The 25,729-nt window shown below is 38.0% G+C and overlaps 1 protein-coding gene across 5 annotated transcripts in view; it reads left to right on the top strand.

The window, feature by feature from the left end:
- The first annotated feature begins 2,869 nt into the window (after positions 1-2,869).
- Positions 2,870-25,729, top strand: part of LOC135474673 (chromodomain-helicase-DNA-binding protein 4-like) — a 38,758-nt gene continuing 15,898 nt past the window's right edge. For 4 of the 5 annotated variants that reach the window (XM_064754223.1, XM_064754226.1, XM_064754222.1 and 1 more), the window contains exons 1-28: positions 2,870-3,059; positions 4,949-5,047; positions 7,593-7,726; positions 8,058-8,213; positions 8,541-8,807; positions 9,194-9,494; positions 9,686-9,834; positions 10,483-10,671; positions 11,027-11,170; positions 11,539-11,715; positions 12,211-12,318; positions 12,552-12,635; positions 13,042-13,253; positions 13,876-14,007; positions 14,172-14,301; positions 14,805-14,996; positions 16,762-16,898; positions 17,260-17,461; positions 18,039-18,160; positions 18,578-18,751; positions 19,031-19,172; positions 19,935-20,066; positions 20,371-20,488; positions 23,271-23,395; positions 23,758-23,986; positions 24,241-24,416; positions 24,812-25,034; positions 25,500-25,541. In XM_064754223.1, the coding sequence (XP_064610293.1) occupies positions 2,981-3,059; positions 4,949-5,047; positions 7,593-7,726; positions 8,058-8,213; positions 8,541-8,807; positions 9,194-9,494; positions 9,686-9,834; positions 10,483-10,671; positions 11,027-11,170; positions 11,539-11,715; positions 12,211-12,318; positions 12,552-12,635; positions 13,042-13,253; positions 13,876-14,007; positions 14,172-14,301; positions 14,805-14,996; positions 16,762-16,898; positions 17,260-17,461; positions 18,039-18,160; positions 18,578-18,751; positions 19,031-19,172; positions 19,935-20,066; positions 20,371-20,488; positions 23,271-23,395; positions 23,758-23,986; positions 24,241-24,416; positions 24,812-25,034; positions 25,500-25,541 (4,375 nt within the window). In that variant the 5' untranslated portion in view covers positions 2,870-2,980. The remainder of the gene's footprint in view (positions 3,060-4,948; positions 5,048-7,592; positions 7,727-8,057; positions 8,214-8,540; positions 8,808-9,193; positions 9,495-9,685; positions 9,835-10,482; positions 10,672-11,026; positions 11,171-11,538; positions 11,716-12,210; positions 12,319-12,551; positions 12,636-13,041; positions 13,254-13,875; positions 14,008-14,171; positions 14,302-14,804; positions 14,997-16,761; positions 16,899-17,259; positions 17,462-18,038; positions 18,161-18,577; positions 18,752-19,030; positions 19,173-19,934; positions 20,067-20,370; positions 20,489-23,270; positions 23,396-23,757; positions 23,987-24,240; positions 24,417-24,811; positions 25,035-25,499; positions 25,542-25,729) is intronic. The other variant, XM_064754224.1, reaches the window with a different exon arrangement.

Genomic DNA, 25,729 nt, shown 5'->3' with positions numbered 1-25,729 from the left:
GACGTCCTAACAGGCATTCGTATGCCATCAGTCAACCAAAATGAAAATTCTAGGTTACCAGCCGCAAAGCCAATTCAGAAAACAAACCACCAAATAACTAAGGAAGTAAATAAAGTACGAAAATGAACACGGATTCATACAAAGAGAAGCAGATTTCAATGATGTTGGAATATTCTTAGTGAATAACTGCCATCAGCATTAAAATCGTAAATACCATGATCGTTTATAACTTGGCAATGATTAAAATATGTGTCGTGCCCTTTGATTTCCATAGCCCTGAGTTAAAATGAACTGGACACAGTTATGGGGCATAGTGCCAGAAATTCTGAACAACCTGTCCACAATTATGCAGTAGAATTCTACTCATTGTAAAACTTAAGAAACTTTATTCATTGAACTCATTTGATGCATGGAATAACCTTGACACTTGCATGCATCAGTATAATAATTACTTGTGAAATTGGTTGAATGGTCACATAACACTCAAGATATAACAAATTCAACAAACCCATGTGCAATAGCCAGGATAATTTACAGTGTCTAAATTGAACTACCCCTATTGTCTTGAAGTTGGCATGACAGGGAACTGCTTTAGTCTTTGCACAAATACTTTGTAAGTCCCAATAAGGTGCACCATGTGGGAGCCTGTAGTTTCGTTTAAATCCAATGAAAAAGTGTATCTTTGACAGCGTTTGTTGTATTTGTCGGTTGTTTAAAGGTGGAAGACCATTAATGTAGCGTTTAGCGCATGAGAAAGATCGAGCTTGATGAAGATTACTCTTTAATAAGTAATAAACTCCTGGATCTAAAATATGGCAAGAAAACTTCATTTCACAAATATCCCACAATGTAGCCTACACGTTTCATCAAGAAGACACACGTTGTTTTTCCAAGATTGAACTGCGTTAACTATACTAGATTTACTGCCTGTCCATCGGTGCTTTGAAATACTATAGAAGAGAAAACCTCTGGAAATGACTGTATGTGTCTTCAAAGATCTACAATTAACTGTTAAATAAATGATGTTTCCCTGTTTTTCGAAAGTTTGGTGTGATGATTGTCAGATCGGCAATCAAATCAGAGTAACAGACATGTAAATTTACAGGGAAATAAAATACACCGAGATACATAACAACATTAATACAACACTAATGGTTACATTGACCGATACAACAACTGTATTCGTGTAGGTATATTTGAGAATGTAAACACTCTCAATAATGGCAAACATGTGAAGCAAATGAATCCAGGTTCTACCTGGCACGAGCATATATACGATCCTATAGAAACAGTCCTTTACTATCTTCAATGCAACTTGTCAAAGTGTTTAATGGGAGAATTAAACGGACATACGCTCTACATTTAATTTCATCATAAGGTTCAGCCGTCATTATACATATAGACCTAGCTAACCCATCTCCCAGTACAGAGAATAAGTGTGCAGTTTTGATATTAACCTGTATAAATATTTAATGGACGTGAAATCAGCCCAGTTGTAGACGTGAATTAAAGGACATACACATATCGTATTGTAGCCATGGATTCCATTTTTTGATACGAACAAACAAACTGTAAGAGACACAAAGCATATATATGTTAGACTGACAGGATTGCAGTATTATATATATATAAGAAAAAAAAAACAAATTGTAAAATGTATAAGTTCTTATGAAGCTCTTGAGGAGAAACTGAATTTCATAAAGTAAAATTATCCAACTTTATAATGACAAAAGATGAAATTGCAATGAGCTTTTTCCTTTATAAATGTTTTTGCTAATTTATTTTGTGAAGGAACACACATCAAGATCCAGTAGAGCAGCTGGTTTTGGGGTAGGGTGAGGGGGGGCTGAGCGCGGAGGGTGGGTCACTTTTTTGTTTGTTGAAGATCAGTCAGTCTTTTTCGGCGGCCCTTGGACCCACGCCATTTTTTTTTTTTTTTTTTTGATTAGCCCCTTCCCTCACAGACCACTGCTTCTGTTTGTAAAGACCACTGAAACGTACATCAGCCATTCATATATGTCCCGTAATTATTTCTATAAATGAGTGTGTACATGCATATGCATATTTCTATACACTGTATAATATATACTTTTGCTAAATCTCCTCTAGGGCAATCGTTACAAACCAAATAAAATGTTTCCATTTGCTATGGTAATCATTTGCCATATATTCATAAGCGAATGTATATGTATACAGGTATCTCAAAATATCTATTCTTAGACTTACAGGTCGAAATGAAAAACCTTAAAATATTAAAACCTTAAAATAAAAAAAAAATATATATATATATATATGAATATTCAAATGTACATGTGGACAAAATGATACGTACAATTCTGGCAGACAATTCTGGCATGACAAAATGTCGTTAATTTTATAGTATATAAAAAGACACGGCGGGATCACACATATGTGTCTAGGCCTACAGCTTTATTGCACACATACATATAAACATGTAGCACAGGAACCCTTTGCTGTATTCGGAAGAAAAATAGCCATACCGGTATAGGCTTTATATAGCTTGTATATGTATGGGTTGGTTCTGTATTTTTGTTTCGTGTGATTTTTGTGTTGCGTCAGTGGCAAGCTATAAATAGACAATATTTATTCCATGTGAGAATATTTTCTCCCCAGCCGTGACATAGGTAATGTGTGATTTAAGAATTAGTGTCGCATCACAGGTATTGCCTCTAATCCCATTCAGACAGCTATATGATAGCCTGTTCACACCCACGGTTAGTTAAGCCAGTATCACGTGACTAGTTTATTAACTAAATTGTCGAAATTATGGGATGTACTAGTCAATCAGTGACGTCATCCCGCGCATGATCAATTAGGGCACTAACCACTTTTCTGGGGGCAGGGACTAGACTGGCGAACTACCCCCAAAGAAACATGTCAAATTAGGGCGACATTTTTTCACTTAGACAAACAGTTACTGAGTATTTGGGAAGGATAGAGGCCGGAGAAGTCAGAAGCCATGGCGTCCATCGAGAGGGACGACGATGCCTCTGGAGACTTGGAAATGGACGATGCGGCAGGCGACTCGGCGGGTGAAGGTACATTGTCTACCCGGGGCTAGCCCAAATAATTACCCCTGTCCTTCGGGATAAAAAATAACTAGATGGTTGGCTAACTCGGTCCTGAGACTGTTGGTTTCACTGGAGTTATCGGTTCTGTTGTCAAACTTATCTCTTAACCCTTGTTGACGGTGGCTAGTTTTAAGAGTTTCCCGGTTATCTCGGCGAATTCGCCGCTCAAGGAATCCCCTCTGCCTACGTCTTTGTTCATTTGCATATGGCTTGTAAATACACCGAAGAACACGTGTTGAGGGGATTTTCCCGTCCTACATCCCGTTTTTGGGACATTCATTTGTTTATTAAGAGTGTAGTCTGTATGGAAATTATTGTACTGTGAGGTTATTAGTAATATTTTTTTAAAAATGTCGATGGAAACTTGGGGGGATATATATCGGGATAAATATCTGGAGTGCTAACTGGCACACTTGCGCCTGCGCAGTTGGTTTGACATGAGGTCACGTTAACGGGTTAAGGAAGTAGATTAGTCGCGAATAGAGCATGAGAATTCCAACTGATTCTGAATAAAATTTGCGATCGTCAAACCTATTGTGTGAAATCTGTGTAGGGTCAGATTTGCAGTTTTCTTGATTATGAATTGTCTGGAAACCTGAATACATAACTTGTGATCGGAAGAAACTGATTACCGGTGCAAGTCTTCGGTGATATTTTCAACAGTACTGTAACAATATATGACTTACATCTATGTTTCTTTTAAATTACTTTGTTTATATTTGTTTATGGTTGGGTTATAAATGGCAACATGTAGTTTTAATCATAATATTGCACACTAAGCTTAAGAAGATGAGAGTGTAGGACCTTTACCATACATCTTTCATCTCACGCCATTTCCCTGTAATGCAGTAGGCCTACCTGATCGCAGTAAGTTTAAAATTGTTGCATGTCCAGATGTCAAGGCAAACAGTACAACAAGTTTTCGAAGATACATGTTGCTCAAAAACCCCAAAAAGGGGCCCAGCATGAAAAAAATTCTGAACAAGCTCCTATTTAAGTTACAGGACGTTTCAGTAGATCCACTAGTATCACCAAGTAATAACATCTTATTTATTTAATGTGAAATTGGAATGCCGATACTAAAAATGGCTATCCTTAAGAAATTGCCTTATTTGGTACATTTACTTCAGATGAAATTCTAACTGCCAATTGCAGAGTCATAGTCATACTATGGTCATTGCAAAGATTTTGAAACAAAGCGATGATTTTATAGAATCTTTAGGGTGGGGAAAGTTTTAAGGTCAATGAATTCTATGCAGTAATTAACTAAGAAAACAGTGTCTGTGGGTTGGCTTTTACATTATCCCAGACAAGACCCTGGTATGCTCCCCTCTCCCCCTCGTTCCATACAGGTGGTACAAAATCTTGTTTAACTGGTACTGTCACCCCATGCAGAGCCATCCACATATTATAAGTGGAAGCTACACCCTTTTTTTTTCTTTTAAATGGAAACTGCATTTGTTTCTTAAGTGATTTTGCATTGCCTATAACGTTCAATGCTGTTAATGGTGGTGTTTTGTTTCATAACTCTGATCTCAAGTGTCTTCAATGGACTGCAATATAAATTTGTCATTGGGACAAATCTAAAATATGTAAAAACCTCAGGAAATGCTCTTGATATTGCAAAAATGGCGATATCCCATCATGTATCTGAAAGTGAAATACTTAATATTTAAGAAACTTATTTTAAATGTTTAAACAAAGTATTGCACATTCTTCTGAATTGTGATTTTGTATCACTGCCTGGCTTAGGTTGACAAAGATTATCATGAAAGATTGAGTACAAGGATATAATGGTGACAAATTTGTGGTCAAAGTTCGTCAAAGGTTCTCGTATATTATTTGAAAAATTTCAGAGCTAATATACGACCCTCCTCCCACAAGCTTTCTGCCGCCCGACTCCCCTGTGTACACCCCATCAGTGGAACAGGGGGACGGTGAAAGTGGAGTGGCCCGTAAGTAACGCAAGTTGTCCCCCCTTAATTCTCACCCTGGCTGCTTGCTTATGTCTGTCATCATGCTATCTCCGATTTTTGTGTTAGATTGTATTAATATATGTATGTATGTGTTTTTTTTCTTTCTGTTTTTTTCCCACCCATGGTGCAGTAAAATTCTGTACATTTCATTTTTGATCATGTTAATAGTCTTAGGATGCTGGTAAACATCTATATCTGTTCAGTACAAATTCTCCATGGCTGTCTAAGATAACCATGAAGAATATGAAGTTAAAAACAAATCTGCTTGTCCATATACCAGTCATATATCTTTTTAAAGGATTTTCAAAACGTTTCCGGGTTCACTGAGGTGAAGATTTTCTTAATATATTAGGTTGTCTGTATGTTGTTCAAATAAGACCAACAATTTCCCCTTTTGCAATGGCAGGTAAAGCTCATAATTTAATGATAATGGAAGTGGAAGTCTGTCTGAAAACAGCACACTTCGGCTACTGTGCATTAGGAGTAATTTTATGTTAAGATGTTTTCTGGGAATGGTATGTGCACCTACATGTAGTTCATGAGCACTTGTGTTCATTTTCAACTTGGTTAAGACATGTGAAACACTATGGATATAGCAGTTTTTTGTTATTGAAATGGCTTTCTTTGTGTAGCAATACTGGGCTGCTACTCCTGTTTGTGATATCGTCGTTGTTATGTCCTGTGGAATAGCGTGTTTGCAGAGTCCTACATGTAGCTACACTGTTTAGTATAAATGTATACGCATTGGGCTTTATGGCTTGGTATATACTATACACTCTTGTCAGATATGTTTCTTTCAGTATTGCATGTTACAGTGTAGTTGATCACCACATGATTAAGAAGCTTGGTGTTGACGTTGCAGTGTACATGTATATAAATGGCTAGCCAGGCTAAGTTGTAATGCGCATTATGTATAGCAGGCACTATTACAGCATGTGTCTCATTTTGTCGTTTGAAATTTTCAGAGGTTTTCTGAATTTTCATAATCTCCTTGAATTTATGTTCAAAGGAATGCAAGGATCTAGCTTTTGTGATATGAAGATGCTGAAATTCTTTCAGTCTATAGCAAAGAGGTTTCATGAGGTTTTATGAAAACCTTTTTTTTTCGTTGAACAAATGATTTCTGAACTGCCTTGGCAACATGTTATTTATGTACAGTGTGTGTTGCCATGGTAAGTTATGTCATGCAGAGTAAAGTTAAGGAAACAGGATCATGTGAAAGTGTTAACTGGATCTCACGTAGAAATTCTGAAGACTTGTATTGGTGCACAGAATAAGTCATAAATTTACAGTCAAGGGAGTACAGAACCGATGCTGATTGGCTTGCATTGAAGATCGATTCCCTGTGTTAAAGCTTGCATCATTGATCACATTTGAAGAACTGTAGAATACTTGAAATTCACTGATTGTCACTCACCAGTGGTAATTGTGCTCACTAAATATGTTTCCCATTCAAACTTATACTACTGACTGCTTAACTCCAACTTAATTTTTGGTGAAAAATACAAGATATCAAATATTCTGTAAGATTTATAAGGCATAATAAAGTGGAAGTCTTACGTACAGTGGGCAAAACTGTTTAAGTAAGAGTTGAACAAACGATTAGTTGACTGTTTGTGGAGAAACCAACAACAGAGAGATTTTTTGCACTTGTTGTGCTACAGAATCTGAAGGTCTATTTTTTTAGTACAACAAAACCCACTTTTACAAAGATTCATGCAAAAGTAATGTCTGATTCAATGTCATGGCAGGTGAACCTCTCACACAGGTTCTATGTACATGTATATACTTGAAACGCAGAGAAAAAGTTCTATGTGGTTTCTGTGAAAGTGTGTTGTTCATGTTACCGATATGTCTTCCCAACAAACTTCACCCAGATAGTTGACTCAGATCTCAACTACATTATCACCTATAATTTCACTGAAATTGAAATAATTCCATGAAATTATGGACTATACTTATGGATTATTATGGAATAGACTTATATTCTGCTTACTGTCAACAGTCTTGATTGTCCAGAGATCAGTAACAACAATCTCCTGGTCTTTGAGCTATCTTGTCAGCAGATAGGCTGAAATGTATACACATGCCACCTTGACCTTCTTATTGTGCAATTTACTTCAGTTGCATCCCGCTTCCTCATATCATTAGAATTTGGGTTTGCATGCAGGAGACGCCAGCTTGATTTGTATGGAAGCCATTGTAGGCTATTTTAGCTCTGTTTACATTTAACTTCTTTCTGTTTTTCATCTGATAATGACTGATATACTGTTACAGGAACAGATGTTTCAAAGTTTACAGGCCTCTCAAAACTTGTTTGTGACGTAAATTATAGGCCTGGATATTATGTCTTACAACATCAGCGTGGTTGTAGAATTTCCATGAATGTTTTAAAGGTTTAACCGATCCTTTCTGTGTGGGATTATTGTTCCTGGAAGACTTCTTCGGAAAAGAAATGAATAAATGTTGCATAATTGTCTTATATCAGTTTGGCTAATCTTTCCTGTTCTAATTTTCTTTGCAGAAGAAACCTATGTTCAAGAGAAGCGTGGAAAGAAAAGAAAAATAAAAGATGGCAGCGAGAAGAAGAAAAAATCAAAGAAGAAAAAGAAAAGCAAATCTGAGAGTGCACATTTTGCTGATGGCGACTATGCTGAGGTTGGTCATATTTTTGTATGTTATTAGCAGAGATAGCCGCACTGATTTCAAACCAAATTGTTTTGGTTTGGAATTTTATGTTTCGATTTTTTTAAATATATATTAGATTTTATACGACTTCACATTCAGAGAAATATAAAAAAAGTTCTATCAAAATAAAAATTTTAACAAAAAAAAAAGAGCAAGGCCCTTTTTTAAATTTTTTTTATGAGATGGTCTCCTCTCCAATCAAATAAATTAGTAACAGGTGTCCAAAGCACTATAAAACTGGCTTGATTGCTGCTGATGTGGAAAAGAATATATTTTAAGAATTCTTGTGGAACTGTTCCAGGCTGATCCTCCAGAACAAGAAGAGTCTGCACCCAATGACACAACGGCGGAGGGCGAGGAGCTAGGACAGGCCGAAGAGGCAAATACGTCTGCGGAGCCGGAGCCTGTCGCACCAAGCCCGACTAAGAAGAAGAAGACTAAAGCTGAGAGGATGAGGGTACTGTACACTCACCAAATTTGTTACTCAGGGGATGGAAATTGTGTGATAAATACATGTAGTTTGAAGACTTACTGAATGGAGGTATCACAAGGTGGCATAACCATATGTCTGTTTTCAAATGTATAAAAAAGGGCTATAGGTAAATGCCATTTCTGGTGTACTCTTTATCAGAAAGTGTGACAAGTTGCATGCATTTTGTCATTCAGGTTGTAAGATTTTACATAAATATTGAATGGAGGGCAATGGTCACAAGACTGGGGAGTTAGGTGTCACTTGCTTAGTCATGTGTAGGACGTATCTTAAAACACACCAATATGGTTGTAGGAGCAACAGAGAACATCAGAGGAGGTTTGTCGTGAGCTCGGGTTGAACGATGTGGACTTAATTTACGATGAAGAGGACTACGTGAATTTGACAAATTACAAAGTCTATTGCCAACACATACGCCCTCTGGTGGTGGCTGAAAATCCCAAAGTCCCAATGCCAAAAATTGTGATGTTAATGGGGGCCAAGTGGAGGGAGTTCTCTGCAACACTTCCATCAAAGTCCTCCAAGCTAGATGAGTCCGAATCAGCCGTCACTCCAGACTTGGTACTGAAATGATTGAAATTTATTCTCTTAAAACATTTCATAAAAATGTGTCATACATATGTTGAAAATTTACTTAGAAGAGGCAGGGCAAAGTGGCATAACCATATGTCTGTTGTAAATAAGAAGGCTATCGGTAAATGCCATTTGTAGCGAAAATATCTGTATTGGAATGGGACTGAAACTTCTAAATTCAGTGAAGTCTCGTCATATATTTTCATATTGCTAAAATTCGTCTGAAATGTGACGAGTTGCATGCCTTGCGTCATGGAGATTGTGAGATTGGACATAATGATTTAATAATAACGATCATAAAAATATAAGGGATTTCCGGTTAATGACTTAGGTATGTGTATGATATAACTTACGTAACCCATTTATGGTTGTAGGAGCAACAGAGAACATCAGAGGAAGTTTGTCGTGAGCTCGGGTTGAACGATGTGGACTTAATCTACGATGAAGAGGACTACGTGAATTTGACAAATTACAAAGTCTATTGCCAACACATACGCCCTCTGGTGGTGGCTGAAAATCCCAAAGTCCCAATGCCAAAAATTGTGATGTTAATGGGAGCCAAGTGGAGGGAGTTCTCTGCCACTCTTCCATCAAAGTCCTCCAAACTAGATGATTCTGAATCTACGAAGGACATGTCAATAACGGAAGCTGCAGTAGAAGTGGATCCTGAACCTGGTAGGTGCCATGTTTGCTTGGTCAGCTAAATTTGATTTGAATTTTGCATATCTTTCATATTGTATACTATTTTTGGCCCGGCAATACCAACAGCCTCCAGGTTGCTGGAGTTGTGTGTCGGGTACATTTAAATGAAGCAGTTGAGTTGCACAGAAGTGACAGTTTTTTCATACCAGTGATTTTTTTCACAGTGGATGACCCGAGTGAAGATTTCATCCCAGAAGAAGAAGAATCGGATAAGAACACTCCATCTGGAAAGAAGAAGTCCAAAAGCAAGAAATCTGTGGCTCCTCTGAAAATCAAAATAACTAAGAAGAAAAAGAAGAAGAAAAACAGCTCTGTAAGTGGTTTTGTATTAATTTCTTCTCTGGCGCTGATACATGTTTTACTCGTTCAATTTTTACACGGTATTTGTTTATTTTTTGTGTTATCTCATGTAGTAGTTTTTGCATAATAACAAAATTAGGTGTATAAAGATGCGAGATGCATTCTTACACCTCTTTGCTTTTGATGAAAACTTGCAAACTTTCTAAATGAATTATCTTCATTATTAAATTCTGTTCTAAGCAGCCAATATTTTTATATGTGTATTGGCTTTGCTGTAATAGAGCAAGAAACCGATTGAAAATACAATCTCCTGTAAGCATCATGTCAACTCCTGTTATATCCGAATATTAGACATGATCTAGCCGAGACAAGGAGCTCTGTAAGCCACGCTGTCAGTTAGCAGTCACATTTTTGATATCCTGTCTTAATATGGGCCATTCACATTTGCCTGTTTAAGTCATGCCGTAGCTATTGTGAACTTGTGCTTATTCTTGTTCAAAGTTAACTGTATTTCATATTTTGTTTTATGAAAATACTCTTAATATATTTTGGATAAGAACATTGTATTAAACAGGACAGCACAACTGTATTTGATACAATTGTCAATGTGTAGTAGAGCAAGTGTTACTTGGAGTTTAAAACATTTGTCTTTGTCTTGCAGGATGAGGATGAAAATGCCTACAACACGAGTGATGAGGAATTTGAGAGGCAACTGGAGGAGGCTGCTGTTCTAAATGAATCCAAGGCTGAGGTGAAGAAACCCAAAACGAAGAGAACGGGACAGAAGAAGAAAAAGAAAACCAAGACAACAAACAAATATCCTGATGACCCGGACGCTGAAGGATATGAGGTAAAGACAGTAAGTTGAAATGAAAAAACATTTTTATGATCACAGTGCCAGCGGCATTATCTCTTGATTTTTTTTTTTTTATTATTATTTGATTGATGCGTAACACCCTTCTTCAGAAAAGTTTTCCTGTTTTGTTGAATGTTAACTTCTGGATATCTGTTGAGAAGTTTTCACTGTCTTTGATAATATCCTTTTGTGAGTAAAATCAGATTCTTTAATGGCATTTATCTGCTCCAGAATGATGAATTTTGTTTGAAATGGATAGTATGAAATGTGTATGTTTCTAAAACATGTTGACATCCAATACTTCTGGTAAAGATATTGTATTGATTTGATTTTTTTTTGTGTCTTGCAGACTGATCATCAGGACTACTGTGAAGTCTGTCAGCAGGGAGGGGAGATAATCCTGTGTGATACATGCACCAGGGCCTACCACTTGGTGTGTCTGGACCCAGAGCTTGAGGAGGCTCCAGAGGGCAAGTGGAGCTGCCCACACTGTGTGAGTAGAGCATTCCCACAATTCACACTTTCATATTTTCAGAGTGCAGTAGTAATTGGGAGTTTATTAGTATTAATACAGTTGGGACCAATGAGGAAGCTTTCCCACCCCAAGTCACTTGGGCATAAGTGTTGTAGTCATTCTTGACTTTGCAATCACATTTTGTGGACATCCTGAGGACATATTACTCCTGTACAACAAAAAAACAGTGGTCAGTTCAGCTTGAACCAGAGGTGTCATCTGTATCTCTTTTTGGAAATTACAGTACCTTATTGTGGAGCCATATGTAGTGTAGTACATAGAGAATGTTGAAGTACCAGCCTAGGTGAACTTATTAGCCCCTCATCGTTGTTGTCTTTCTTCTCCAGGAAGGGGAGGGAATTCACGAGCAGGAGGAGGACGAACACATGGAGTTTTGTCGTGTGTGCAAAGATGGTGGTGAGCTGTTGTGTTGTGATACATGCCCGTCAGCGTACCACACCCACTGTCTGAACCCACCCATGACCATCATTCCAGACGGAGACTGGAGCTGCCCCCGCTGTTCAGTAAGTTTTAAGCAATTTCCTAGTTGTTCTATTCAGGGTTTTTAGCATTACTGTAAACCAAATTGACAGCCTTGTAGACTTGAGTGCCAGTCTGTTGTTGAATGCCATTGTGTTAATCCTTAAACTGGAAAATAAAACTGCATGTATGACATGCTTTTACATGTGTATGTTTTGGGATGTTTGTTCTTTTCATGCTGTGGAATTTTGTGTGCTTTGCAAATGCAGCATTTGTTTTACCCTTTGCTGTGAAACTTTGAAGTGCCTTTAAAAAGAAAGAAAATTTCAAGTGAGTCATCAATGGAACTGCAAATTGTCACATATTTGGAACAGAGCATATGTAAAGATATGAAAGATTCGCATAAAGCTGCACTTTTTAGGCCTATATCCATATTATCAGTAGTGTCCATGTGGTGTCCATGTCCTGGTTTCTGATGTCCTGTCATTGTTTTGCTTTGTGAAGTCCTTTTATGTGTTGATTTCTGATTATCATTTCAGTGTGAACAGCTGAAGGGTAAGGTGTCAAAAATCCTGACTTGGCGCTGGACAGAGCCTCCCAAACAGGAGGATGAACTTGATCACACGCACAGTCCCACCAAGAAAACAGTACGCTCAGTTTTTGAATTTAATTCCCAACCAACATTTTGGTCAAGTGTATTATTTGACTTCTTCTGTTTACTTCATTTCTGAGAAAATTATTTTTCTCGTGAATTGATATCTGTAGCTAATGTATTCGTTAATGTAATTGATGTGTAAATTTAATTAGTTTCTTATAATCAAAATATCTCGGAATACAGATTGTTGTTTACTTTTATATTCATTTTTTTTTTTTTCTACAGTTTGACCACAAGCCAACCCGAGAGTTCTTTATCAAATGGCTGGACATGTCTTACTGGCACTGTAGCTGGATATCTGAATTGCAGGTTAATTTCTAAATCATTACTGTGTAAAGCTAGGGCACTGCATTTAATACAGAAAAATGAGATTTAATAAAATAATAATAAGGAACCTGTATGTAACCCCAAGAGAAAGTGTGAGAATATGAACACGGATTTCAGACATCAAGACTGCCTATTCTGACAAAATTAGAGTGGGAGGGATAGGGAAAATTTGAGAAAGTGTGCACATTAGACGGCCAAATCTGTGGACAGGGGTGAAAATTACTTCATGTACATATCTGTTTCTAAAAAGCCAAATACTGCTGTTATTTTTTTTCTTTCTGGCTTTATTTGACTCATTAAATCAGGAGTAAGCCACTTATGTAAACTTATCACAGTGAGAAAACATGCGTTGTTTTGAATGATAATTGTGGTTATGTGTTTGTGCTAGCTGGATGTGTATCACCCAGCAATGTACAGGAACTACATTCGTAAAAATGACATGGACGAACCCCCGCCATTAGAGGATGGCAGTAGCTATGGTGGGAAGGACAAGGGGCGTGGCTACAAAAGTGAGGACACATCTCAGAACCTAGAGGAGCGCTTCTATCGTTATGGAGTGAGGCCAGAGTGGCTAGAAATCCACAGAATTATCAACCACAGGTACCAAATTTTCATAATGTATTAAGTCAGAATGTATTGAGAAAAGTGATCGACTCTTAACACAAGGGGTATTAGTGACTCAGTCACAATAAGCAGATGACTGGGCTCTTTTTTTTTCTCTGGGCATTCTTGTTTATTCTGGGCTCTCTTGTTTCCTCTGGGCTCTCTTGTTTCCTCTGGGCACTCTTTGTTTCCTCTGGGCACTCTTGTTTCCTCTTGGCACTCTTGTTTATTCTGGGCTCTCTTGTTTCCTCTGGGCACTTTTGTTTATTCTGGGCTGTCTTGTTTCCTCTGCCCATAACATGAACTGTTTGTGAAGAAAGAAAAACAGATATGGCATTAAATAACTTTCAGTCCAGACGATACTGGGAATTTTGTATTTGCAGACAAAGTTTGTTACATGAATTTAAGCACACTGTAGCCAGTATGAATTTCATGGCTGATATGCATTGTGGGCTTAGTGTGAAAGATATATTGGCAAATTTCTGTGATTTGTTTGAACATAAATCAATTGACTTACCTGGGCTAGGCCAAGTTTCCTCAGGTTATGGACAGAAGTGCCATAAAAGAGAATTCTGTCTTGGAGATAATTAGCGAATAACTAATGTTGTCTTTGTGGCAGATGTACACGTGCTGGTGTGACATGGTACCTGGTTAAATGGCGTGACCTTCCTTACGATCAGGCCACCTGGGAAAATGAGGACTCCGAGCTGGTCTCCCTGAAAAAATCCATCGAGCAGTATGAGAGTCTCAGGTAATCTATTATATTATTATATAATATATTCAATTGTATTTTCTGTGCAGCCCTGATGTAGGCAAAATCCACCAAAACACAAATTATCACCATAGTCAAGCAAAGCTTTGAAGGAATTATTAGTCCCTTTAATCATTGCTTTCCTTTTCCTTTCCCTCTTTCAGACAACTTATGTATGGGTCATCGGACACAAGTTCCAAGAAATCCTCGAAGAAATCAAAGAAAAAGAGCAAAGAGAAGAAAGGAGAGAAGGAAGAGAGTTACAAGGGGCCACCACTTGTCCCCACAGCTGATGTAAGCCCATATATTGTCACATTGTCATTTCTGGATGTGTGTGATTTTCAGGTTTGATTTTAACAAAGGTGTAACTTGTGCAGTCATGTATATAGGGAAAACTTACAACCCAAACCCTTCAAGTTTCCTTTGTAGCATGATTGGACCTGACATTGAATGTGCTTTTCTCCTATACATCCGTTTTGTGTCACAGTTGTGTGGATTCTGTCAGGCTAGGCCCTTTTTATACTGAAAGGCAGTTCTATCTATTAAACACATTTTGCTTACTAGGGTTAAACACATATGTTCCAAATAGTTTTCCAGTCACCAGGATTATATTTAACTCCTTGAAGAAGGGCACAGGAAGGTAATTAGTTAAGTAATATGTGTGTTGTATGTGAGTTACTGTAAACGTCAACGTGTCATGCAATTTTTCAGCTAATCAGTACAGCAGATTGATTAGTCATGAGAAGGTTCCATGATATTCTAGGTGATTTAGTGTATGCTATATGGGATTTTGACAGTTGCGTAAGAAGATGGACAAGCAGCCTGAGTACATTGACGAGACAGGGGGCACCTTGCACCCCTACCAACTAGAAGGTCTAAACTGGCTGAGGTACTCCTGGTCTAATGGTACAGACACTATCCTGGCTGATGAGATGGGACTGGGCAAAACTATTCAGACCATTACGTTCCTCTACTCACTCTATAAGGAGGTAAGGTGATCTGCCAATATGGTACACTTGCTCTGTGATTTTTTCCCTGTTTTTTTTTTTTTTTTTTTTTTTTTTTTTTTTTTTTGGCATTCAAATGGTGTATAAGTGCAGGTATAGTATAACTGGTGGGAGACACCATGGGAATGCGGTAGAGATAATGTCAATAAATGTAGGTCAAGCAGTCTGCCTAGTTCATGAACACTTAAGCATTAATGACTGACTGTGATTTATGGTAAATGATCTATAAATTGCATGATTAAATTGAACACTTTGCCTGATTCTGAAAGTTCTAAGTGATCTTACAAACATATTTTGGGGTTTGTATGTAAATTAGGATGATATCCTAATGGAAAAATGTAAGTTTCAGCACCAAAAGTAGTATTGTAGAACATTTATTTGCCTTCAAGAGGGCGCTTTTTGGGGAAGGGGGGTAAACATTTCCTTGTTCAGTTGCCTTCAAAGATTTACAAGCTAGTATTATTATACGTTATCAGATACATAAATGTATGTATTTTATTTCACCAGAAGTTTAGAATTTTTCTGTTAACTGTCAAGTTTGCTTGAATCTGATGAATTCATTCATATTACAGGACCACTTATGCATTATTTTTTTTTGTGAAGTTTGATTAATTTCTTACCAGAAAAACTAAAGCCTTGTCATTGTTTTAACATCTTATGTGCTTCTGAAAGTGCATTTTTGCATACTAGACTTCAGCTCGGATTCATAGAAGTCCAAATTTTTACAACTGGACATTCAAAATTAAGTTTGTCGTCATATGACTGAAAAACTGTTTGTTAGAAAACATAATGATGAATATTCAGTTGTTGGCTGTTATATTAAAGGAAAGAAAGGCACTAACAAACATTATATCAAAAATAAACATGTGCAAAATACAGAGATGAGACTTATCCTGATCAGACGTGTATAATAAAACAGTTATGAATCATGCATGTTCAGTTGTTGGTTGTTCTAGATATAAGAAGAAAGAAAGGAACTAACAAAGATTACATAAAAACATATATAGACCTATAACCACAAAAGATAAGGCTTATCCTGTTCACAGGTATATAATGAAATGGTTATAAACCATGCATGTTCAGTTGTTGGTTGTTAAAAATATTACAAGAAAGAAAGGAATATACATACAAATATTACATAAAAAATAAACATAACACTAAAGACAGGGTTTATTCTGTTCAGAGGTATACACTGGAAAGTATTATTCGCCGGAATTTATTTTTGTGAATTTACTACAAAGATGTATTCGCAGGAATTACCAAGAGTGGCTTTAATCTTCTTTTGTTTCTTGCGGTGTTGCTAATCCACGTAATCTGGTTGGAGATAAAGCAATGGGCGATTTATTATGGCTACGTAAGAAGATGACATTTGCACCTACGATTGAAGTTGACCGCTCATCGCTACGCATATATTTTCAAATGCAATTTAGTTTTTATCCAAAAATTTGAGTATTTATACCAGGAAAACAGAGAATTAAGTTTTTTTCATTCATTTTCAGTTTTTAAGTGAATTTTACCACCGAATACCAGGGTTTAAAATCGTCGTGTATGAATCCCTGCTTTATATGAAACAAATTTGTTTGATGCATAGGTATTCCACAAAACGAAGGAGGAAATGCTGTTATTTTGATATTGTATAAGGTGTGTACATGTCTACTTTGAGTGAGGCTGAAAATGGTCAGACATTTATGTATGAACTAGAGACTTTTCTGCTAAATGTATGTATATCGTTTGTGTTCTTCCCCAGGGTCATTGCCGTGGCCCCTTCTTAGTCAGTGCCCCTCTATCCACGATCATCAACTGGGAAAGAGAGTTTGAGTTCTGGGCACCAGAGCTGTATGTGGTCACCTATGTGGGTGATAAAGACAGCAGGACTGTTATCAGGTGTGTGCTTCTCACACTAAGTAATCAGGCTCACAAAACAGACTAGATGAGAGTAGAAATAATGCTGTAACTTGTGAAACAAGGTAATGCGTTGAAGCTTTACTAGTTCAATTTAATTTATCCAGATCTGAGAATTTTCAATGAAGTGTTATGAGTTATTATGGAAATAGTGCCTATGCATCTTTTTAATTAAGTGTTAATGAAGTTCATGGATTCTATTGGGACACTTTCCCTTTTCCATATCCCTCAAAATAAATGTGATACAGGTATGTGTAACATGATTGAGCTATTGCATAGAGAAGTTTTTCTTGTTAATGTGATACTTTTAAAGTTATGCAGTGTGACAATTTTTTTTTTCCAGAGAGCATGAGTTTTCTTTTGAAGAAGGTGCTATCAGAGGTGGCAGTAAGGCCTGCCGAATGAAGCAAGGCTGCTCTGTGAAGTTTCATGTTTTGTTGACATCATATGAGTTGATCAGTATTGACCATGCTTGTCTTGGCTCAGTTGATTGGGCGGTTCTTGTAGTAGATGAGGCTCATCGTCTCAAAAACAACCAATCAAAGGTAAGCTGTGTGGTGTTGTAAACCTGTTCAGATACTTCTGTTTTGTGTGTAAATTCTGTACTGCTTTCATTTGTAATTTTATGTAACCCAGATAATGGTAGCATATCGAAACGATTGAAATAATTTAAAGATTGGATAATTTGTAAACCCTGGGCTCCACTGATTAGTTTAACATAATAGATGAGTAGTGTAACTCAGTAAAACAAAAGGCTCATTTTGACTTAATATTTTGGCACTTTATTTTGCCATCATCAAGGTAATTTGTATTTTTTTTTTTCTAATTGGCTGATATTGTATGGCCAGGCTGCCTTGAGATGGGATTTTGTCGGCTTGAAAAACTTTTAGTAATTTGACCAGCATACTTCCTTAAGAAGCTAGCTGAACATGTAGTCATCAAAGGAAAACATGGTAAGGCAGACCTAAAAATTGTTTGACCCATCTTAAGAAAATTGCCTGTCTTAGGTTAACCTACAAAGTGCATAGGTTGAATATCTCCACTCATAAACCGAATGCTAAAAATTAATCTTTGAAGTCAGTAGAAGTTATCAAATATTTGTATTATCTATACCTTTTGCAGTTTTTCCGAATTTTGAGTTCTTACAAGATTGGTTACAAGCTTCTGTTGACTGGAACTCCTCTGCAAAATAACCTGGAAGAATTATTCCATTTACTTAATTTCTTGGCTCCTGACAACTTCAAGTGAGTATCTTCGAAACAAGCAGTATGGGGATTTTTTCGTTTGTTAATTATGTGTGCGATAAATTTTTGCTGTACACCGCAGTGTTCAGGATAGTGTTTTTAGCTTAGAACTGATTTGGTGCTGGTGGGGAATTATTTTAAAACTGGGATTGTTGTTTGATTAAAAAGCAGTGTAAACTAGGCAGAAGTATTTTAACAGATTACAAATACTTTTGGTATGTTGGCTGGTTGCTGAGAATTGTTTTATAGAGAAGCTTATTGCTGTGATTATCAGTAATGTTTTTGGCGTACGGCAGTTTCATACAGTAAACATCTCAAACAAAGCTTAGTGTGAGGTTTCGGTGCAAAGGGTCCGGCATTATTTCCATTAAATGATAAAAATTATCCTGATTTTCACTCTTACTCTTTCACTTATAGTGATCTCCAAGGCTTCCTGGACGAGTTTGCGGACTTGTCTAAAGAAGAGCAGGTGAAGATGCTACATGACTTGCTGGGGCCTCACTTGCTACGTCGTCTCAAGGCTGACGTCTTACAGGGCATCCCATCCAAGAGCGAGTTCATTGTCAGAGTTGAGCTCAGTCCCATGCAGAAGTAAGTACTGTCTTTTCCACATGATTATGCATGGATTCCGATTTCCGATTTTTTTGGTTGGTCAAGAAAATAGAATTGTTAGGATTCAGAAACAATGACAAACATGTAACTTCTCCATACCCTCACATTTATTCTTAGCTTGTTTGATTTAGCAATATATTTATGTACTGTTTCAACATTTTTGTTCATGAACTCTATTGTATAAAAGTAACCTGAAGCCATAAATAAAAATGCTGCCCTGAAAAACCACAATGCCATGTTATCTCAATTTGCCTTCAGGAAATATTACAAGTATATTCTGACTCGAAATTTCGAGGCTCTGAATTCAACTAAAGGTGGCCACCAGATGTCTCTGCTGAACATCATGATGGACCTGAAAAAGTGCTGCAATCACCCGTATCTCTTCCCCTCAGCTGCCAATGTGAGTACACAAACATCCGCTTTATTACAGCAGATAGTTTGTACATCATGACTTCTTCGGTGGCCTAATGGTCAGAGCATCCGTCTCAAAGTTGGGAGACCTGGGATCAAATGCGGGTCAGGTCATACCAAAGACATAAAAAATTATACTAGTTGCTGCCTCTCTTAGCACTGAGCACTGAGAGATTAGAACAATTAATCAGGACTGGTTGGTCCGGTCTCAGTATAATGTGACCGGGTGGAGTTTCATGTGTGGTGTTTTTGGCATGATACCTTAGCGGCAGGACTTTGGCTACATGGACTCACCCTGCCTCAAGAAAACACAGTATGTGTACACACACCTTATGACTCGTTGTGGCATGACTGAAAAATTGTTAAGTAAGACGTTAGACCCCAAGTGTTCATTAACATCACTGTTTTAACCTTGTTGTCCAAAAATATGCGATATACTCACACATTGTGTTACTATTTGATAAAAAAGTGTGCATGAGAAATTTATGATGATGACCTAAGTTATTGTTCTGGTCAAATGAAAAAGGCCCTAGTGAAAGAATACATGCATCTTGGAATCAGCAAAGCTAAAATCAGAAGTGTTTTGTGACATATGCTAAAGCCAGATTATGACAGGCTTAGGAGGTTTTATACTTTTCAAGTTATACAAATGCTCGTTTATATATTTAGAGCAAGCCCACAAACAGCTATGTAACAATGTTGGCCTGAGAATCCATAGTTATCCTTATTTCTTGAATCCATTCTTTTTAAGGAAGCCCCAAAGCTACCAAACGGAGCATATGAAGGTACAGCTTTGGTGAAGAACTGTGGTAAACTGGACCTGCTGTCCAAAATGTTGAAGCAGTTAAAGGAGTCCGGTCACAGAGTGCTGATCTTCTCACAGGTTTGTTAGGCTGCAGTATTTCCTGTTATAAATGAAAAGATTGTGCGGCAATTCCATATCTTGTATATGATGAACCACAGACAGTTCTTTTGGAAAAATGGGAATTTTACGTAAAAAATCCCATCCAGAAAATTTATATTTTTGTTGTATTGGGGTGATGCTTTTCAAGAAATTTGTTCCAAAAACACAATTCTCCAGTTGTGCATTATTCCCATGAATCAGTGCTCTAGCTTCTTTTCAACACTGTCTTTGAAATGTTCAGTTATTCATGAAGGAGCTAGCCTGTTATGGTTTGGCATTACAGATGACAAAGATGTTGGATATCCTGGAGGACTTCCTGGAGTATGAAGGCTACAAGTATGAGAGGATAGACGGTGGTATCACCGGATCAATGAGGCAGGATGCTATTGACAGGTTTAACGGTCAGTATCAGTCCTAATCACCTGTGTAAAGCTGTGAAGTTCACAGTCAGTATCGGTCATAATCACCTGTGTAAAGTCGTGAAGTTCACAGTCAGTATCCGTCATAATCACCTGTGTAAAGTTGTGGAGTTCACAGTCTGTATCGGTCATAATCACCTGTGTAAAGTTGTGAAGTTCACAGTCAGTATCGGTCCTAATCACCTGTGTAAAGTTGTGAAGTTCACAGTCAGTATCAGTCATAATCACCTGTGTAAAGCTGTGAAGTTCACAGTCAGTATCGGTCATAATCACCTGTGTAAAGCTGTGAAGTTCACAGTCAGTATCTGTCATAATCACCTCTGTAAAGTCGTGAAGTTCACAGTCAGTGTCGGTCCTAATCACCTGTGTAAAGCTGTGAAGTTCACAGTCAGTATCGGTCCTAATCACCTGTGTAAAGCTGTGAAGTTCACAGTCAGTATCTGTCATAATCACCTGTGTAAAGTTGTGAAGTTCACAGTCAGTATCTGTCATAATCACCTGTGTAAAGTTGTGAAGTTCACAGTCAGTATCTGTCATAATCACCTCTGTAAAGTCGTGAAGTTCACAGTCTGTATCGGTCATAATCACCTGTGTAAAGTTGTGAAGTTCACAGTCAGTATCGGTCATAATCCCCTGTGTAAAGCTGTGAAGTTCACAGTCAGTATCAGTCATAATCACCTCTGTAAAGCTGTGAAGTTCACAGTCAGTATCTGTCATAATCACCTGTGTAAAGCTGTGAAGTTCACAGTCTGTATCGGTCATAATCACCGGTGTAAAGCTGTGAAGTTCACAGTCAGTATCTGTCATAATCCCCTGTGTAGAGCCGTGAAGTTCACAGTCAGTATCGGTCATAATCACCTGTGTAAAGCTGTGAAGTTCACAGTCAGTATCGGTCATAATCCCCTGTGTAAAGCTGTGAAGTTCACAGTCAGTATCGGTTATAATTACCTGTGTAAAGTTTTGAAGTTCACAGTCAGTATCGGTCATAATTACCTGTGTAAAGTTTTGAAGTTCACAGTCAGTATCGGTCATAATCACCTGTGTAAAGTCGTGAAGTTCACAGTCAGTATCGGTCATAATCCCCTGTGTAAAGCTGTGAAGTTCACAGTCAGTATCGGTCATAATCACCTCTGTAAAGCTGTGAAGTTCACAGTCGGTATCTGTCATAATCACCTGTGTAAAGCTGTGAAGTTCACAGTCTGTATCGGTCATAATCACCGGTGTAAAGCTGTGAAGTTCACAGTCAGTATCTGTCATAATCCCCTGTGTAAAGCCGTGAAGTTCACAGTCAGTATCGGTCATAATCCCCTGTGTAAAGCTGTGAAGTTCACAGTCAGTATCGGTCATAATCACCTCTGTAAAGTTGTGAAGTTCACAGTCAGTATCGGTCATAATCACCTCTGTAAAGTTGTGAAGTTCACAGTCAGTATCGGTCCTAATCACCTCTGTAAAGTTGTGAAGTTCACAGTCAGTATCTGTCATAATCACCTGTGTAAAGCTGTGAAGTTCACAGTCAGTATCTGTCATAATCACCTCTGTAAAGCCGTGAACTTCACAGTCAGTATTGGTCATAATCACCTGTGTAAAGTTGTGAAGTTCACAGTCAGTATCGGTCATAATCACCTCTGTAAAGCTGTGAAGTTCACAGTCTGTATCGGTCATAATCACCTGTGTAAAGCCGTGAAGTTCACAGTCTGTATCGGTCATAATCACCTGTGTAAAGTTGTGAAGTTCACAGTCTGTATCGGTCATAATCACCTCTGTAAAGTCGTGAAGTACACAGTCAGTATCGGTCATAATCACCTGTGTAAAGTTGTGAAGTTCACAGTCAGCATCTGTCATAATCACCTCTGTAAAGTTGTGAAGTTCACAGTCAGCATCTGTCATAATCACCTGTGTAAAGTTGTGAAGTTCACAGTCAGCATCTGTCATAATCACCTCTGTAAAGCCGTGAAGTTCACAGTCAGTATCTGTCATAATCACCTGTGTAAAGTTGTGAAGTTCACAGTCAGCATCTGTCATAATCACCTCTGTAAAGCCGTGAAGTTCACAGTCAGTATCTGTCATAATCACCTCTGTAGTTGTGAAGTTCACAGTCAGCATCTGTCATAATCACCTGTGTAAAGTTGTGAAGTTCACAGTCAGCATCTGTCATAATCACCTGTGTAAAGTTGTGAAGTTCACAGTCAGCATCTGTCATAATCACCTGTGTAAAGCCGTGAAGTTCACAGTCAGTATCGGTCATAATCACCTCTGTAAAGTTGTGAAGTTCACAGTCAGCATCTGTCATAATCACCTCTGTAAAGCCGTGAAGTTCACAGTCAGTATCGGTCATAATCACTTGTGTTGTGAAGTTCATATGTTTGTGTATGCTATTCATTATGAGAGAGACGAAGTTTTCCGCCTAGAGCAAATTGCATAGTGGAGAGCACATTTTTATACCCATTCACGCCGCCTTCGTGTAGGTTCAGATGATGTCTACGCGACTTTTTACTGACAATTATGAATTTTATCATATCCGACATAAAATACTTCAGCATTTTCCTAGAACAGTAACAGTAAGGATTAGCCTTGCACTGGGCTTGGCTCATTTAGGATGCATCTTGTAGTCTGGCAAACTGATGTGTATGCATTCATTGTGAGTGGCCTGTGGCGAGTCTGGCCTAAGCTACGGAATGGATGAATTATGGCACATTCAGATATGCAATGCTCAGAGAGGACACCTGACCTCACAAATAACATCATTGCCTTATCTTGTTTACAGCTCCCAATGCCCCTCAGTTTTGTTTCCTGTTGTCTACGCGGGCTGGAGGTCTTGGGATCAACTTAGCTACTGCCGATACAGTCGTTATCTACGACTCAGACTGGAACCCTCACAACGATATTCAGGTGAGTTGTAGTTACCTGATCAAAAACTTCAGTCATTTTGAAATTTGTCAGAATTTGTTAATTCTTTCGAACCATGAAAAAAGAGGCATTTAATTGGCTGCACAGGTGAACTTTGTAGTGTATGCTGGCTTAAAGGTGGGTGGATATGTAGTCTCCCATGCACTCTTAATTTTGTACCATACAGTACAATATTTCGAGTCAGACAGTAGTATGAATATGATCGCTTTGTGGTATTGTAATCATTCATTGCTGCCATCAACCAAACTAATATAAAGTATGTACAGATTTTCTATTGTTGGATTCTCGTCCGTCTGAACTACTTTAGTGCTTTAGTTGTATTCAGCTGATTCTGTACTTGTCAGGCGTTCAGCCGTGCTCACCGTATTGGCCAGGCCAACAAGGTGATGATTTACCGCTACGTGACGCGAGCCTCCGTGGAGGAGAGGATTACACAGGTGGCTAAGAAGAAGATGATGTTGACTCACCTGGTTGTAAGGCCAGGGTTAGGCAGTAAGAGTGCCAACATGTCCAAACAGGAATTGGATGACATCCTCAAGTTTGGTACAGAAGAGCTCTTCAAAGATGAAGAGGGTGAGCATTGGGTCAAGAATGTAATGACACATACAATTATACAACAATTTATTGCTTGACTGTTAAGGATAATAAGGGATTCTTGTAATTTATAAGGACAATTCTTTGTAGTTTGGGCAGAAACATGAATGATTCAAAATTATTTCCTTTGTGAGCATTAATCTGCTTGAACAGAAAAAAAAATCAACCAGTGAAATGGGTTATAAAAGAAAGGAGTTTTTATACTGAGTGTTAACATATTTTTTTTATTTTAGCCGAAAATGCAGAGAATGCTGAGAACCAAGAAAATCGTATTGTGTATGATGACGAGGCAGTGTCCAAATTACTGGACCGAAGTCAGATCGGACACGAGGAGAAAGAGATGGCCATGAATGAGTACCTGAGCTCATTCAAAGTGGCCAGCTACCAGATCAAAGAAGGGGAAGAGGAGGTGAGCTGGACTGTTACCAGCTATTGCCATGGTGACAGGGACTCCTTTTGGACTTTGCGAAATAATATAGCTTGACAGAGTTTATAAAATAATTTTTCTTTTAATTGATTTCTTTGGAGTGGGATGTGGCTGAGTGGTTCGGATGCTTGCATTTCAGAGTCCAGCAAAATCGTTAAATAGATTATTTCTGCTCGTAAAGAATATATACACTTGAATTTATGATAAGTGTCTTTTCCCAAAATTTCAACTGTAGAGCCAAGTGAGGTATTGAATTTTTTTTCAATTTGTTATTTCTGTGAAACTATTTTCTGCTAAGTATTGACTCTGGCACAATATTTGGCAGAAAAAGGATGAATATCTTATTAGGTTACAACTGAGCTACTTTCTTGTTACAGGAGCCCGAGACAGAAATCCTGAAACAAGAGGCTGAGCATGCGGACCCAGCCTACTGGGAGAAACTGCTGCGTCATCACTACGAGCAGCAGCAAGAGGACCTGGCCAGGACTCTGGGTAAAGGAAAGCGTGTCCGCAAACAGGTCAATTACAACGATGCTATGAGCGGGCAGGATGCTGAGGCCTGGAAGGAGACTATGTCAGAATTTGACTCGGACTATAGTGGTGAGTTTTGTCCACATTTTAGGCTTTAGCAGAATTTTTTAGATATATTATCACACAAGTGAGGCAGAGTGGCCCTAGCAAATGGCTATAAAAAGGGTGGCTATTTTCTATCGGACTGCTTATCATTGATTGTAGATGGAGGTGGTAACTTATTACATGATTATGATAGAGGGGTGTGCCCTAGTTTATCTTTCTGGGCTTTTGAGTGGGAAACGTGCTGTCAGTCTTACTCTTGAGAAGTGTACAACAGGTACAGAAAACAGGAAGTCCAAACAGCATAGTAGATGATGAACATGCAAGTAGTGGAAACAAAAAGTATGGTTTTTTGTCTGCTTTGCAGATATGCCTAAAATATAGCTAACTTTGGAAATATTATTATAGATAATATGATGGCATATGGCAGCGTAATAAATGTGCCCGATGAACTGGTTGAACTAATGGAAGGTGACTGAATAATTGTTACAGATTATGAAGATGATGACGATGATTTTGAGGACAAACAGGAAGGTAAGACTTAGCATCGGCAGTGTAGTGTTTGCTGTTTCTTATGTACCCTTTCAAGGTTAATGTTTTTTTTACTTTCGAGGGAAAAAGTTCATTATGCAGTGTGGTTGAATAGGCTATTCCTGTCACTGATTTGAGTTTTGGTGAAGGCATATATTCAAGGATGGAAATTTTCAATTGATCAGCTGATT

The sequence above is a fragment of the Liolophura sinensis genome, chromosome 9 (assembly GCF_032854445.1).
Source record: "Liolophura sinensis isolate JHLJ2023 chromosome 9, CUHK_Ljap_v2, whole genome shotgun sequence".
Lineage (NCBI taxonomy): Eukaryota > Metazoa > Mollusca > Polyplacophora > Chitonida > Chitonidae > Liolophura > Liolophura sinensis.
Note: the sequence above shows the minus strand (reverse complement) of the source record. Positions and strands in the feature narration are given on the sequence as shown.